Raw genomic sequence first — 16764 nt, forward strand, 5'->3', positions numbered from 1 at the left:
TCAGCAATTCGGCTTATTCTGGAGAGCCCCGGGTAGAAGTTCCACATCGGCAGGTCCCTATGGAAAGGGTGAGGGTTGTTGACCAGCTTCCTTATTTTGTCCCAGGCCAGCGCAGTAGTGGCGGCTGGATTGGACACCTGGATCCCACTAAAGTGGAGGAAGTATCAAGGAGCGGAGGTCCCTATGATCCGCTTTGTGCCGCTCATTTCTAACGTGGGGGGGAGGGCCCTGGACAAACCAATACACCGCATATTGGTCCTGTGCTGCCAGCCAGTATTTCTCCAAAATCTGTGGCAGCCAAACCACCCTGCTCATAGGGTCTCGTGAGCGTGGACCACTTGAGTATCACCACCCCCGAATGCCACAAGAACTCATTTATCGCAGTCCTAAGTTCAGAGAACATTGGAGCACCAGGCTATATCTGTTTTTTTAAGCAGCGGTAAAGCAATTCGCTAGAATTACCATTTTAAGGAGCGAGACCCTACCAGTGAGTTATGGGTAGTTTGGCCCAGGTGTTCAACTTCGGCCTGAGTTGTTGCAGGTAGGATCTAAAGTTTTGGTCGTACAACGAGACCTGGTTCCTACTGACCACCACCCCGAGATATTTGATTTCGTTTGGGGCCCAGCAGAACCCCATGAGGTCCGCTGGAGCCAGCACGGCTTCGTTCGGGGGTGGGGGGTAGGGGGTCGGGGGAGAGCTCTGATTTGGCGCAGTTGACCCTGAGCCCAGACAGCCATCCAAAATGAAGGATGTCTTGCATAATGGGGTCAAGGTTCTTGTTTGGGTCCCGGATGTAAAGCAAAGTAATTTTGGGGGCCCAGCTAGTCTCACACCTCTGTACGCGTGATTTTTCTGCATCAAATCGGCTAAGGGTTCAATCACAACTGCAAAAATGAGTGGGGTATGTGGGCAGGCCTGTCTGGTGCCCCTGCAGATGTCGTGTGGCAGGGAGAGCCGACAGTTAGTGCAGACGCTGGCAGCCGGCAGTGTGTAAAGCAACAATACCCTCGATATAAAGCGGGGCCCAGAGGAAGCGCCAGGACACTGAATCGAAAGCCTTCTGCATGTCAAGCACAGCAGCGACCGCATCAGCACCGGTGTCGATCCGTGCCAGTATGTTGAACAGGTGCCTACGATTAAGAGCAGTAGAGCGACCGAGGACAAAGCCAAACTTATCCGGGTGCACCAGGTAGGTCATGTATGGGGCAAGTGGACAGGCAAGTACCTTCCAGAAGATTTTAACACCCCTGTTAATTATTGATAAGGGGTGGTCTGAGCCACAGAGGGTGGCAGGTTTACCAGGCTTCAAGAACCAGCACCCCAGTAGCACAAGATTCATCCCATAATGTGTCAGCAGAGATTTAAAGCATTTGTAGAAATCTAGGGTTAGGCCATTCGGGCCGGGGGGCCCTACCGGAAGGGAGATCCACGATGGGTCGTAAACTTTCTGCTGCACCGATCGGGGCATCCAAAGCGTCCCTGGTGTCACCTGATAGTACCGACAGCGGTAGACCGTCTAGAAATGCATCTATTTCAGGATCTGAAGCGTCCTCGCTGCAGGCATAGCGTGGTGCGTAGAAAGAGCAGAAGACGTCACCCTTGCATCAGTATGGGTTGGAGTCTTCTATCAGTGGAATGTGACCACCACCACCCTCCTGTCGAACTACCCTAGCCAGAAGCCTACCAGGGCGTTCGCCCTCCCTATATTGCCTTGCGATCCCCGGATTATCAAACTTGCATTCCCTCTCAGCATACATTCTAAAATCGTCGAGTTCCTCCTTATTTTCACAGAGAGTGCCAGAGTCTGAGTGACTCTCGTAGCATATTTTGAGTTGCTTTAGGTGGGTCCTCACTCCTTTGGATGTTCTGTCGGATCACCCCAAGGATCCCTGACTCTTTAGCAAGGGCCATTCTATGAATTTAAGCCTTAAAGGCCTCCCAAAGCATAGCCTGTGAATCCACCGTACCAGCGTTTATTGTGAAATAGTCACCCACACATTCCCTGAGCACAGTCCTAAATGCAGGATCTAATAGTGCCTGTGTTTTGAGCCTCCAAAGGCACCTGGGAAGGCTGTACGTCGCCCCAAGTCAAGGTCTGGGTAATTGGGGGAATGGTCTGAATATGTCCTAGGGAGTATATCTGAGTCAACTGCCTGATTTCTCAGTATCCTCGAGACAAGCCAGCAATCGATTCTGCAATGTGAGTCGAGGACAGTAGAGTAAAAAGTGTACCCACAGGGTTGGGGATGCAGAGGTCTCCAGAAGTCCTCCCCACCAAGCCCTGCCTGTCTTTTAAGTATGGTCTGGGCAGCTCAGGTCTACTGTTGGGCCCTATTACCGGACCTATCAAGATTGGTGTCAACAATAGTATTAAAATCCCCCCCTCAACAGAATAGGGACAAGGGGATACCCCACGGACAGGTCGGCAATGCTTGTATAGAAGTCAGGGTCATCAGTATTGGGGAAATATATATTGAGCAACACGACATCCAGGCCTGATAACTACCCGTGCGTGAGCATTTAGCACCCCAAGTGTAGTGATTTGTGGATGAGAATCATAACACCACGGCTCTGGGTGGAGTATTGTGTATAAAAGAGTATAAAAGCGCTGTGTGCCCCAGCTTCTGGCGAATCTTGTGCAACCCTGGGCTAGAGCATGAGTTTCTTGTAGGAAAAGGATGCAAGCCTTATGATGATCAGCGTGAAGGTGAAGCTTCCGCATCTTGGCATGATTACCCTGGACTCTGACATTCCAGCTCATGCACCCCAGAGTATCAACTGCCATTCAAACTTAGTGAGAAGGAAGCCTTGGGCCCAGAATAGGCCCCTGGAGAATACATTTTCAGGACCAACTCAGGGACTGATAGCCCAGTCAGACATGTCAAGCGTTATAAATTTAACAGTAGACCCTCTCAAAGTGTTCAACTCTAAGCTTGGCGGGGAATAACGTGGCATTTTCGATACCCAGGTCACAAAGTCTCTTCTTCACAGCCATGAATGATTTCCGCTCCTGCTGCACAGCTATTGAGAAATGAGGATAAAGATAAATCCTATTGGATCCTAGCAGGAGCTCACTCTTGGCCGTGGCCACCTGCAGCAGTGCGTCCCTGTCCCCGAAGTTAAGAACTCTGGCACCCAGTTTTGGTATTGCTGACAGTGAACGATGTGCCTCTTCAATAGCAAACTGGGGCGAAAGCTTGGGGCCATCAAGCAAAGAGAGGGGAGTGCGCTCAACAAAGTCCTCCATAGAGCCAGTGATGTTGTACTCAGTGACCCCTATGATGCATGTTATTTCGCCGCAACCTGGACTCCAGGTCCTCATTTTTCTTGCTGACTATCTGTACCTGCTTGGTGAGCGCAGTAAGGTCAGATCTAGCAATGTTGATAGAGATTGGCATTCTATAGACAACACATGGCATGTTAAGCCCAACCCCTTATGGTTTTTGGATACAGAAGGGAGTTAGAAGCCTTTGCAACTTCCATGACATACAAGAATGTACTCGGGGGCCACAGAATTGAGAATATCTTGTTTTGGCACCACTGCGATACATGATCAAAGTGGTTTTCTTTTTTTCTTTTTTTTGCCATTTACCATACCACTTGGCAAAAGTGAGAAATTCAGAGTTTTATTGAAAGTGTTATCCATACCCCTCTACATGGCTGGTCAGTTCTTAGTAATGAACAATGTGGCTTTGTAAAACGCTTGATAAGCCACATCTGAATATATTGTGTTACAAGTTACGAGGAACATCACAGCGAAGAAATGGAGTGCATAATGTCTGACGAAACATTGGTTCTTCCAGGTCATCCAGGATGCAATCCTTCTGCATACACTCGATGACTGGATGCCTTATATCCAGATCATCATTCTGCCCGAGTCTTTTATACACCTTCCTCCATGACTTGTTCTTAGAAATCAGAATCAGATTAAAATATGAAAGATGATTAATTGGTCTTCTTTCCATCCTGCTTGATATGCAGCTCTGGGTGTCTTTTTGACTCCCCTTCTTAGGTGAGGGTTAGGTGTGTGTACAGAGTGCCAGCTACCCAAAAGGCATTTGGAGGGCATTGAATAAAGACCTTCATGCTCCACATTCTTGGCCACATACCTTTTCTTAATTTGTGCTAAGTGCCTCCTTTTCCTGGCTGCTTTGTTATTACAGAATGTTAAGGATTTTTGCAAATTCCTTTGTAAAACCATTTCCTAAACGATGTTGCTCACCAAAAGGAAGGACCAGACTGCCTAAAGTGGTAGTTATTGTAGAGCAGTCAGGCTTAACTCGATGTCATGCTCCACCAGCCCAACCCTGATCCTCACCTCAGCAACTCGGGTATCGGTCTTCCCCATGCAAGCCTTTATGGCACTGATTGTGCCACTCATGTCGGCCAGTTTGGTATTAAGGGTAGTGAACCCCCTCCTGCATGTAGTCCATCTTTTGCAGTTTGGAGGGCTCCTCAGCCGGAGACTGGGAGGGGCGGGGTGCCGCCTGACCGGCTCCCCCTGGTTCACTGGGGGTTGATTTAGTTTACATGTTTAAAGAGCTTTGCTTCTCCCCCCCCCCCACCCCTGGCTGCATTCCAGGGGCGGACGGACGGACGGACGGACAGGCTGGCTGAGCTACGTTTGCTGGCAAGTGAGTCCGGGAGGATTACAAGTTTAAGGGACGCGTTGTCGGGTGTATCCTCTGATACAGAAGTCACTAGCAAATAGGCACCTTCGTCGGCACCCAGAGAGCAGCCAACGGCCCCTCCGCAGCACAAGGATAGGCCAGTCCGGGTCAGGAGAACAGCTGTATAGTCCTAGTAGCAACAGTCAACAGAACAAGCATGCCAGCAAGAACCAGGAGCATCTAATGTGACTAGGGTAGACAATATGCACCATCGGGACAGGGAGAGCAATTGTATTATTCAGGGCTATGCAGTGTGATCCCTCCAGGGGCAATGATCCTGGCCCAGGAGAAGGGATCAGGAGGCCACACAACCGGACACCGCAGGAGGTATGTAACAAGGGTATCACAGCACACTGCGCACTGCTGTCAGACTGCAACTCAGGCAGTCATGCAGCGATGATGGCTATAAATGCTGAATAAGCTGGAGCAGGAGTAGTAAATTGGGCACCTTGAACCAAAAGCAGGCAATCCCGAGAAGCAACAGACACCTGCCGGGCTGATTCCACTCGTGGCTTCAATTACACACACTTGGTTGCGGCACTGGCAGGGGGTGGGGGCCACCACAACACGGCAGCAACGTACTGTGCACTCAGGACCTCTGCGACAGTAAGAGGGGGAGAAGCAGCTCTGCAGAAAACATTCCACTATGCTGTGTGGGTGTGTTTAGCAGTATTGGGGCTGGCAAGGGGGGGCCGGCAATCGTGTCCCTCAGCAGTTAGTTAACAGGGCCCAGGAACTGGAACCCACCGCACCAGGAGGTTATCCGGGGACGGGGCATGGCCACAAGAAGGAGTTAGTAGCCCCCACCTCTGGGGCAAGGAGAGAGGCAAGGGCGACCTCACCCCCACAGCAAGGCTCCCCTGGGTCCCAATGGGCGTGCGTATCTGCTAGCCCTGGCGTTCAGCAGGCCACAGCGCCCAGCCCAGGCAGCAGATCCCCAGTTGGCAGCACCAGCCGGGCCTACCAGCACACGTTGGGATATGGGCACTGGGGCAGCCCAGGAGAGCAGTCCAGGCCGTGGGACAGTAGGGCTGAAGACAAGAGCGGGCTGCCGAGGCCCCAGTAGCAGGGCACACAGGATTCCAGGAGATGCGTCTCTTCAGCGCAGCACACTGGTCACATGGCTCATGCAGGGCCCGCTGAGGGAGCCCCGGCGTGGACAAAGCGGAGGCCACAGAGTAGAGAGGGGCCGCCCACAGGTCGCACACCGGTGAGATGTGTCAGATGGGGCTGTGGAAAGCCGGAGTCAGGACCGCCACTGAGCCCACAGTAGTCGCAGTGAGCTGCGTTAGGGCACAGGAGCTCTGGAGCTGCGGGTGCCCGTGGGAGTAGATGAGAGTGAGGGATATTCAGCTGGGAGCACCCTCACTGAAGGGGGTCTGCCCAGGGGGCATGCAGTGTCAGCATCAGCCTCACAGGTCCCGGGCACGCAACGGGACAACTGGCAGCCCTCCAGCCGGGAACAGAAACCATCACAGCAGCGGCTCAGGGCTAGCACCAGCCAGCGGCGGACCAGGAGCACCCGCGCAACCCAAAAATCCAGCTGGTATAGTGGTGGGCACCTCTGAATGAGGTGCCGGCCGTCCACACGGTATTTTAATCTGCAGCGGTGTGGTCGCGGTCAGCAGAGCCTCGCAGCTAGGCGGCCATCTTGATAACCATGTTGGGGCAAGGCCGGGATTGGAAGGGTGGGTGACATCTTAGAAAATGGTGCTTTGTCACCTTCTAGGTATTAGTAGAGAAGTATGGGATAACTCCAGAGTCCCTGAAGAATTGAGGAATGCAGCAGTCACCCCACTGTGATAGTGTTTTATGTAGTATATATGCTTTAAGTCAATGTATATATGCATGTGTAGTTATATGGGGAGCGTAGTGTTTGGGGTAAGTTTTTAAGTAGGGTTAAGTACGGGTAGGATACTCTTTAAAATAGGTAGTATAGGGCAGGTATTCTGGCGTCCGGTAGTGGGATAGTGTGGTGGCCTGCCTGAGGCTGCCTAGCAAGATGGGACAACCCATAGAGGCCATCCTATAGCTAGCGATTTTATTTAGCCGGTGCCCCACCTCCATCCCCTACCCAGACGGCGTGGTGCTTTCCATGGGAACTGTCCATGATTTAGGCCAGGATTGGATGCTCCCTGACTTGGGTTAGGGCCGGGAACCGGGGGCTCCAGTAGTAATGGACCATATTGTACTTCACTACCAATCTTCCTCCTTCCCTTGAGTTAAGCCTGACTGCTCTACAATAACTACCACTTTAGGCAGTCTGGTCCTTCGTTTTGGTGAGCAACATTGTTTAGGAAATGGTTTTACAAAGGAATTTCCTAAAATCCTTAACATTCTGTAATAAAAATGGGTATGGATAACACTTTGAATACTCTGAATTGCTCACTTTTGCCAAGTGGTATGGTAAATGGCAAAAAAAGAAAAACACTTTGATCGTGTATCACTGCAACAATTTCCCCTTGTGCTCCTATCTTTCTCCTTTTCTGATCTCATCTAAAAGATCATCTTCTATCCAACTGATTTGATCGCATCATTTGATTCACTGTAATTGTACTGTTTATCTTAAATGCTTTAGGCGAAAAGCAATACAAAAATCAAATAATCCACCGTCAATCTCCTTTCTATGAGCCTGAAAAGTATAATTGCCAGGAATACCTTGCTGGAAATGATCACTCAGGTTAGTCAAGGTGGTAATTGAGAACAATAATTCAGATGCTGGAATGTTAATTATTGTGCATCAAACTGAGGGCACTTCAGAACCTTAAACCAAATGAATGCTTGTTTATAATGCACCCTTGCAAATCAATAATTGCTTACTGCTCGGTTGAAGACATTTTTGTTTTGGGTTACGTGTAAAAAGTGGCAAACATTTTCTACGTTATGGTGGTTGTTTGATAATGCCAAATGTACTTGAATGTGGAAAAAGGTACATTTTCTTTGTGTGGGTGTTCCCGCCCCAGGCCGTTCCCTCACTTTGTGCTCTTCTTATATTTGTTTTTTTACATTTTTGTGTTTCCTTTATACCATGCACCCTCTTTTCCTGTATGTACAATCCTAAACTTAATCATTCCTCACCGTCTTTACTTTTATATTTCCCCCGTTCATGCATTTACTCTCTACCTTACAGTGTCCCCTGTTTTACTTTTGATTAATACTTGGCATTTGCTTTCCTCGCATTTTGCTGTGTTAAGTCAAATATTACATTTGCTCCAAAATTCCCAAGTTCATCTTGGTTACTTTATTGCAAAACAACATGGCAGGATCAACTCATCTGAACATTTGAAAAGGCAGATGTGCCCAATTTCGTATGTGGCGTGCCTTTAAACCAATTGTGCATAGAACAAAATGTCTTCTGTAGTTTTTGAGCTGTAGGCTTCCATAAATGTACTTTTGGGGCTGCACGTGGACATAATGATTGTATGCATTGAATTGTTCACCATTAAATATTGTTGCCGTATGCATTACTTGGTACTTTTCTAAAATTTGCGGATATTTGTGAAAGTCTGTGCTCATACAAAATCTTCCTTTATTTTGGACTGTCTGTAAGTACAAGTATTCACTATTGGAGAAAGGAGCATATCTTCATCAATCACACACGTATGTAGGTGGAGGAAAAGCAATTTTTTGATCAGGGGGTGCCTGAAATAAACCAGTAATCTTCAATAATAAGTGATTATTGCAATTAAACAACTTGCAAGTAACGGCTGGAAAAGGAAGACAAATTCTGGGATATTCAATCTAAAACACATGTTGCTTAGAGAAGGAAACAGTTTAAAAACATATCGATAGTGGCAATTTTATTGGTTTCCAAAGGAATCTCATTTGAAAATTGAAAGAACGCTGTCTGAAATTTAAAAGCAGATATTCGCTACAGAATTTACTATTGTTTGGAGTCATCTTAGTGGAATTTCATGACGCACATTCCTTTGGCCTGCACCAGATATTCCCAGACCCCTGTCCCCCAGAAGAAGGGCATGGTCACCCTTCAACGATAAAAGTAGACTTTTGTCTTTCTAAAATGAAAGTATAAATGTTGAAACTATTATTGATAAACCTGTATAGTAGCTTTGTTCGTTTCTTAGTGTAAATTTACCCTACTGTGCTTTGAAATGTAACAAACAGCTGTTGCCTTTATGAAGGTGAAAGGTCAGGACCACCCCCTGCACCCCTGGTAAACCTGTAGGTTTCAGTTGAAACCTTCACCATACTCACTGAAAATAGAACAAAGTAGCCGAAGAATCATTTTAAACTGGGAGAGTATATTGTACAGATCCTGGGGTTGTAAAGAATTTCAGTTACACTTATGCATACAAATGTTATGCAGCTGGAGAAGTGTGACCTCTAATTTGTCAAAAAGGCCATCATCTTTCCCATTGCTTTTGATAATGCTATCCCTCCTCTTCCAGCTATCAGCAGATTTGACTACTTGCAAAGTATTGATAACCAACTTTACTGCAGGAAATATTTTCTTCTGTGCTACCTTTCTCATTTCAACAGTAGCCCATATGGAGGGCTCATTTTCTGATCTGCGTTAACATTTTAACTACTGTTGCAGTTTTTAAAATTACACTGGTTCACGATTATTTGCTTGAGCTAGCATGATTCATAATTGACCTGGTGTAAGGTTCTTTAACCCTTTGACCAAAGTGTTGGCTTTTTAGCCATGTGGTTCCGTCTTGTTGTCATGTCTTATCAGAAAAATGGGGAAATCCATGGGGTTGACAGTTTGAAAAACTGACCTGCTCCTTGTGACATGGCTTTGCATTGCTTGATGGTCTTTATTTTCTACATGTTCTATATAACCTGTGTCTTTGTATTTTCAGGTTCAGTACCTCCCGACAGACTCTGACATGGATCTCCGATTCTTTCTTTTCAAGGTGAGGGATCCTGGGGTCATGGAGTGGTTCAGAGGGGTACATTGCTTGATTAAGATTCTTAACTCTTATTTGGGCTTTGTTTTTATGGCACTCATTGAGCTTTCACATTGAGGTTATAAAGTGCATTTCTAAATCTAAAGTTGATGGTGCTTATGCCATCAAATGGTTTTTTTGATTGAGGCAGCACTCATTCTACACCCTAAACTCAGCCCAACAACCTACAGTGCATTTAGTGTTCAACGTGTGATGTTCCAAAAGAGTAATTCGTCACTCACAGTACTTTATTCACCTGAAGGGCATTTCACTTGCTGATTAACCTTTGGAGACTTTAAAGCTCCTCCAAGGTAACTCAAAACCGGTACTTACATACACTATTATATATTTTTCTTCCCTCCTCCTTGGGCCTTTGGAGATTTTTCCCAAAAACTGTCATTTTAGATGATTATCGTTTTAGGCAATGTTATTAAACAGTTCACTACAGCATGCTCCTTTCCCATTGGACAACGTTGGACTCTGAGTTTTCTGAATTTGTGGGGAACACTGTTCAAACCTGTGTACTACCATGATTATTTTTTACTATGTAATATACTCGTGTTTTACATGCCCCTGTTCTTCCCCCTCGCTTAGCAGTCCAAGGCCTAGAACTTGAGAGAGAGAGAGAGAGAGAGAGAGATATTTATTTGGTCGGAAGGAGTCGGAAACGCTAAGGACATTATTCAATCTCTGTAATAACATTATAAATAAAAGCTCTAACTTTCTCTATCGCTAGAGGGAATACCCTACCAAGCTAAAGGTGCTTGTCAGTTGGCAGAAAATTCAAGTAAATTTGTGCTCCTTCCAAACTAACTATTTGACCCTACCACTATATCTAAATTAAATAGGTCAGAAGAGGGTCTTCTATTCGCCTGGTCTTCTCTTCAGATAGTCTCTTTATATACAACTTTTCTCTTTGGTACAGATATTTAACATAGACTCCTTGGATTGTCTCTGAGATCAGTTCTTATATTTCTTCAAAGACGCCCTTGTTTTTTGTGGTTTGTGGTCCTACATTTGTTTTCTCAAGCAGTGATTTCCCAGTCTTGTCATCCCTTGTAGACTCTTCCCAGTCTCTACTTTCAGGCTTTCCTGAGTTGGGTTCATCTTGACCCTTTTTTAGGCTTTTGTTGTAATGGATTCTCTATCTAAAGCCCTCTTCTTTTCTATCCTGTTCATAGGGCATCTTCCTTTCCTCCCAGGGGATTTGTTTCCCGTTTCTGCTTGTTCCCCACCTGGGTTGGGTAACCCCTTTTTGTCAGCCCTACAGATAAGGCGTGTATTGCCCACTTTTACTCCATAAAATAAGGCAAATACTCCCCAAAAATAAAAATAGGGAGTAAAAATAATCTCAACAAAATTAAGAAACAGCCACGTATAACCTTGTACCCTTGATGGCTCCATGGATATGTGTTGGACCAGTAGTGCACGTAGTAGCACAGGAAGAAACTATTATTGTAGCCGCCTAGTCAGAAGAAGTAAAAATGTTTCTTTAAATGTGTATGATTAAATAGATGCAAAGAAATTATTATTACAAAAACATTTCTGTTTTTCAGTTAATGATATTTTTAATTATAAAATACCCTCATTGGAAATTTGACTTGCATCTTTACTCCCTTAAAAAAAAAAAAAAAAAAAGTTTACTCCCAACTTTAAAACATAAACATAACTTCCAAATCTTATCTCGAGCACTGCTTTTTGTGTATTCTTTTCATTTCTCTTGTTAACTGATTTCCTTTTATAATATCTCATCCCCAGGACTGGGACTAGTTTCCTCTTATAATGACCCGCTTCCCCAACTAGGTTTTTTTTACTTTTCTCTGCTTTTTACAATACCCCGTCTCACCCTTTGTGTCCACTCCCTGAAGACCCCTCATCCATGTGATCCTCCCAGACTGGTCCACCCCCAGGAACTGTATCCAATAGCAATGGCTGTGTCCTGGCCACCTGGATGACTGATCCCCTGTGACTAGTGGGGGAGACACCTTCAGGTTTCTCACCGTCCTTGGAACTGGGTCGAGTTTCTTCAGATCCATAATGTTGACCCAGCGGCCTCAGCTTCTCCCGTTTCCACCAGAACCCCCGCTACCTTTCTGTCTGCAGGGGTAGGTGGTGGGGTTCGGCTCTCGCTCGAGTATGCTTTCTCGCTTTCCTCTGTCATCTGCTTCTCGTTTTCAGTTCATCAGGTCCCTGCCGTACACTGGCACGGATAATCGGAAGCTATTGACACATCTGAAATTGTGATCTCTGCACCGTTTTTTGGGCGTCTTGCCCACCACGCTACATTTGTGGTCACACCACCACTGGATACCTCGTTCCTTCTTTCTTCCTCGCAATACTTTCCTCGCATATGCACATGCCAGGCCTCCTGCGTTTTGTACTGACTTTTTCTGCCTTGTTGAAAGTCACAGGCTCCGTGATTCTCCTTTGCTCCACCTGCACAAGGGTGGATGATGTTGGGGGCTTCCCCTGCATACAAGGCTCTCCCTCCCCTCTCATAGGACTCGTCCCAGTTAAACAAGTCTGTTTTTAAAGGGACATATTTCTTTTCTTTTCCACATGGGTTTCCTTCCACCAAATGAAAAGATGTCACATTAGTTGTTATAAAAGGCAGTCCCCTTTAACTGGCTACAGAAGGTGGTTTAGGGAGGTCCTCATATGAGCGCATGTCCTTATCCCCAAACGGGGGAGTGTCTTCCGGTGAGGTTCCAGTTGCCTCGACCCCCAGGGAGGGTCTTACGGAGCATACTCGCCTCCCTAGCCTCACAGGTGTAGTTTTCCCCTTGTGGAGAAAGGACAAATACCTTCGATTCATTACAACACAACATTTCTAGTGTCATCACCTATTTGTATTTATTTGAAGAGCGAATGTTAATTTCATTCAGAAATGACTTTCAATAACACATTAACAGATGGCAGAGGCATTCCCATGAAGGGTGGCTGTACAATATCAGATAGATGAGAACAAGCGGTGGGCCAGTTTACGAGGGTGTGAAAGTGTGTATAAATAACAGGTGACTTACAAAAGTAAGAGATTTTGTACAGTGGTTAGTAAGAAAAGAAGACCTTTTCCAACTGTTGAGGAGGTTAGTAGTAGGAGCAGTAGAGTATGTGCTAGTGATTAATTATTGAGGTTGTAGGCCGCTGTTCATTTTTGAAGAGTTCAGCATGAGGCAGCGGAGAGTCCTCCAGTGATGAATTGCAGTGAGACAGTTTCTAATCTGTTCTGAGATGACTGAGGTGAAGGAGAGAAGGGTGACAAACATTTGAGTCATCAGTAAAAAGGTGATGGTGACAGCCAAAGGATGAGAAATGTCTTCCTATGGCAGAGGTATAGAGGTTGATGATCATAGGTGCATGCATTGATACTTGGTGAACGCTGACGGGGAGGTAGTGGGTCAGAGGTTTACAAGTTCCAAGAGATTTTAAAGGATCAGCCTTTCAGGTTAGGCAATCCAGGCAAAAGCAGTAGACCGAAGGAGGACTGGAGAGGGAGAAAGAGGAGGGCTGTGAGTGTATGTTTCAAACTTAAGAGGAGAAGTAGTGAGCAAAGTCATTAGCAGAAAGGGGTGAGAGATGGATATTGGCTTGGGAGGTGTGAGCAAAGAATGGAGGGTAATTGAAAGTTTGCACGGGTGATTGCGAAGGAAGTAGATTAGGTTTGTAAAGGAGGAGGATCCGGCAGAGTCCACTGCGGAGGTTAGGATAGCAAGGGATGTTTTGTAGACTTGGACCAGGATAGGTGTTTGTAATTTTTGCCAGTGGTGTAGGTCACAGTGCATATTTATTTTGTGGGCCTAAATTTCAGAGGTGATCCAAGGCTGAGGACAGGGACGTGAAGGTGTGAATGTACGAGCATGATGGTGTTGGTCAAATAGTCATAAGTGTATAATAAAAGCTGAAGAAAGTATGGCCAATGGAAGAGACATAAATGCGGTGAAGAGACATGAGAGGTCCTGTCATCCTCAAGGTAAGGGGCAACAGTGCTTCCTAAATTTCCTCTTAGTCATTTAAAATGAGAGATGAGTAAAAAGGTGGAGGGACTGAGATGTTAAAGTGTACAATGGAGTGATCAGAAATAGTCGTCAATGGAGAGTTCAGAGGAGAGTGAATTAGAGAGGACAACAGTCATGAGTTCCCACCAGAATTGGTAGGCCAGTTGTGGAGGGAGTGGTCGGATAGGAGGGAATTTAAGTTAAAGTTAAGTGGCTGCAGAGGACTTGGCAAAGTTAAAGTCCCCCAGAAAAGTGAGTTAGGGACCAGGGGCTGATGGAGAGCCAAAACTGTGAGAGGAGTAGGAGGGAGTAGTTCAATAGAGGCATATTCCAAAGAAATAGTTGATGTCAGAAGGGACTAGAAGGGCAATGTTGAGGACCCTGTTGATAACTGTTTGGGGAGTGAGGGAGAAGATAGCAAAGTCAGCGTGGAAAGCTGTTAGTGTAGCAGAGTCATGAGCAGAGATTCAGGTTTCTGTGATAGCAAGAAGTGGAAGTTGAAGGTGATAAGATCAGTGATGTAGGAAGACTTGTTGTAGAGGGATTGAGCATTCCAGAGGCCTAGTGAATGAGTGGTGGGGCATAGGAGCAAGTGTTTGCGGTAGTCGAGGGAGATAGAAGGGGGGGGGTCGGGATCCTGGAAGCACAGGAACTTATTTGACTGATTCAGGTGCAGGGGTAAGGAAGAAGATGTGAGTAGGAGGAGGAATGGAGTGAAATCAAGATGGAGGGTAGAATGAATAGGCAACTGAAGACAATGAAGAAACTGTGCCGCCCAGGATAGAGACTGTAGATGGGTGAGCAGAAAGGGAAGGGGTGGAGAAGAAGCGGGTGCAAGTTCAGAAGTGGGCTAGAATGGGGCTGTAGGTAACCAAAACACAGTTTACAGACCAAAAACAGGAATGTTCCTGGGTATTGTGAGGCAACCCAAGCTCTGCGACCGATAGTCGATGGGTGGAAGGATCCCTATGCATGGAAGTAGAAGTCTGGTAAAGGGTGAGCTTGGTGTGAAGTGTGTCGGATGTTTCTTTGGGACCCAATCACAGTACTCTAGATGGCTTCCACACTTGCAGAGTCCCGGATGTTGTAGGCCCAGGGAGCTTCCTTTAAATTACTTTTTTCAACTTCATGTGATGAAGTTTGAGTGAAGCTTGACTGCTCTACCATGCTACCCAATAGAGAACTAGAATTATCTTTTGTGGTCATCCTGAAATCATTTAGGATAAGTATTCTACACTTCTCTTCAGACAGAGGGCTGTAGAAATAGTTGCCTAACACAGGTCATGGAGCTATTGAATTTATCTCTTGGGAGTCCGGGAGTCTGGAAAAGCTGCACATGGTTTCATTAATCTGTTTAGGAAATATATATATATATATATATATATATATATATATATATATATATATATATATATATATATATATATATATATATATATGAGTTTGCCATTTTGCAGTGAACTGGATGTGGTGGGTGTGTGCTAGATCAGCAGTAGGAGGACCTCGATCTACAGGGCCCATACATTCACTTCCACTCTGCTAGCCATCTGAAGATGCTTAACAACAATAGTCTGCTCAAAAGCACTTATGTACAACTATGAGCAATGGCTTTTTTTCGGCTGATAGCTGTACTTTCATTATTGCTATTGGTAAAACGATTGCAAGCATTCTGAATTGTTTGTACCAGTTTTGCACAACTCTGGTGCCAAAGTATACACCTTTCAGTTTTCAGGATAGTCTCTGGATATGTAAATAAGTTACTGTTTAGTTGCATTAGATGCACATTTCTCACGACAATTCTTGTTAGAAACATTGAAAACCTAACCTCAATGACATTTGTGATGTCATCTTTGATGTCCTGGGTGTTAGTGTTAGCAGTGCACGGTGGCGCGAGTTATGCTTGCTTATCTTACCATAACTGCCGAATTTCAGGGGTTTTTCGGTTTTACTTTGAACCATAACGTCCCTTTAACTAAGTTTTTTCACTGAATTTCATAGGTTTTAGTAGCATAACTTAACCATAATATCCCTGACTTCATATACATGTAACATACTAACCCCCTCGTAGTGATTTTCATTTCCGCGGACTACCGCCATGTCCGCGGACATATCGAAAATCTGAGCGTGGTGAATATAAATTTAAATAGTGTGCCCCATTTCCACTTTGAAGTTTGCTCTGAAAAGAGCCGCTTTTTTGTTTTTTTACAGATGCTTGACAGACGCCTGTTATTTTGTATTTTTTTTCTTGTTTTTTTTTCTTACTTTACTCCTAAACTCTTCACATAACCTTCTCCAAAGCAACCCTTACATTCCAAAATAGAAAGGCATTTCCCGTAAAAGATAGAGATGCCATCTTCTTTAAAATTAACAGCATTACTGGCATCAATATTCTCATTATTACAGAAGAACATACCAGCTCTAAGGAAGGCACACATGCCTCGGTTGATGACACACCTAGCAATGTTTTGCTGAGGACAAAAAACTGAACTATTGTCCCATATTGCCCTAGGTAGTAATCCAGAAACAATTACTTTCGCATTTGGAAGGATCTTCATTACGGCTTGAACCAAGCGTTCCAAATCAGCCAACAAAGTAGGGGCACTGACGTTGCCCAAATGGAAAGCACCATAGTGCAAAACTACCACATGCGGACTGTTCATCGTGGCCATATCCTCACAAACTTGTACAATTCCCTGTACATTGCAATCAGCCACAGTGCTCCATACCACCTCCACTCCTTTCACATCAAAGTTCTTTGCAACATGCCTGCATTGAGCGTACTGTTGTAAACCATGCACAAACATATCTCCCAGCACCAACACCCTGACTTTCTCTACTTCTGCCATCTTCACCACACAGTCTCTTTCAACACAAATCCACAACCTCGACATCTGATTGGCTGATCCGTACAGCCTTCTTTCCATGTTGGATTTCCTGGAAAAACCCGGATGTAGCACGCCCTGTCCACGAACAGCCGCGGTGTCCGCGGACGGCGTCCACTTTACTCTCTGTGCCATTCCCTCATTGCATACAGCTAAGCAATCTCACAATACGAAGAACGTCCTCAGAACACCCCCATTTTGTGAATTTTTCGAACATTTCAGGACAATTATTTCATTATTCAACATATTAACATTACAAATATTATACTTTCACCTTGTACTCTGCACACAATGCTATGTTTC

The 16764-nt window shown here is 45.5% G+C and overlaps 1 protein-coding gene across 1 annotated transcript in view; it reads left to right on the forward strand.

Moving 5' to 3' along the window:
- The window catches only part of LOC138566826 (SH3KBP1-binding protein 1-like), a 557645-nt gene that overhangs the window by 74150 nt on the left and 466731 nt on the right, over positions 1 to 16764 (forward strand). Inside the window, exon 2 of the mRNA XM_069644508.1 lies at positions 9498 to 9551. Within this exon, the coding sequence (XP_069500609.1) occupies positions 9498 to 9551 (54 nt within the window). The remainder of the gene's footprint in view (positions 1 to 9497; positions 9552 to 16764) is intronic.

This window comes from Ambystoma mexicanum, chromosome 2p (assembly GCF_040938575.1).
Source record: "Ambystoma mexicanum isolate Mex_15411 chromosome 2p, UKY_AmexF1_1, whole genome shotgun sequence".
Lineage (NCBI taxonomy): Eukaryota > Metazoa > Chordata > Amphibia > Caudata > Ambystomatidae > Ambystoma > Ambystoma mexicanum.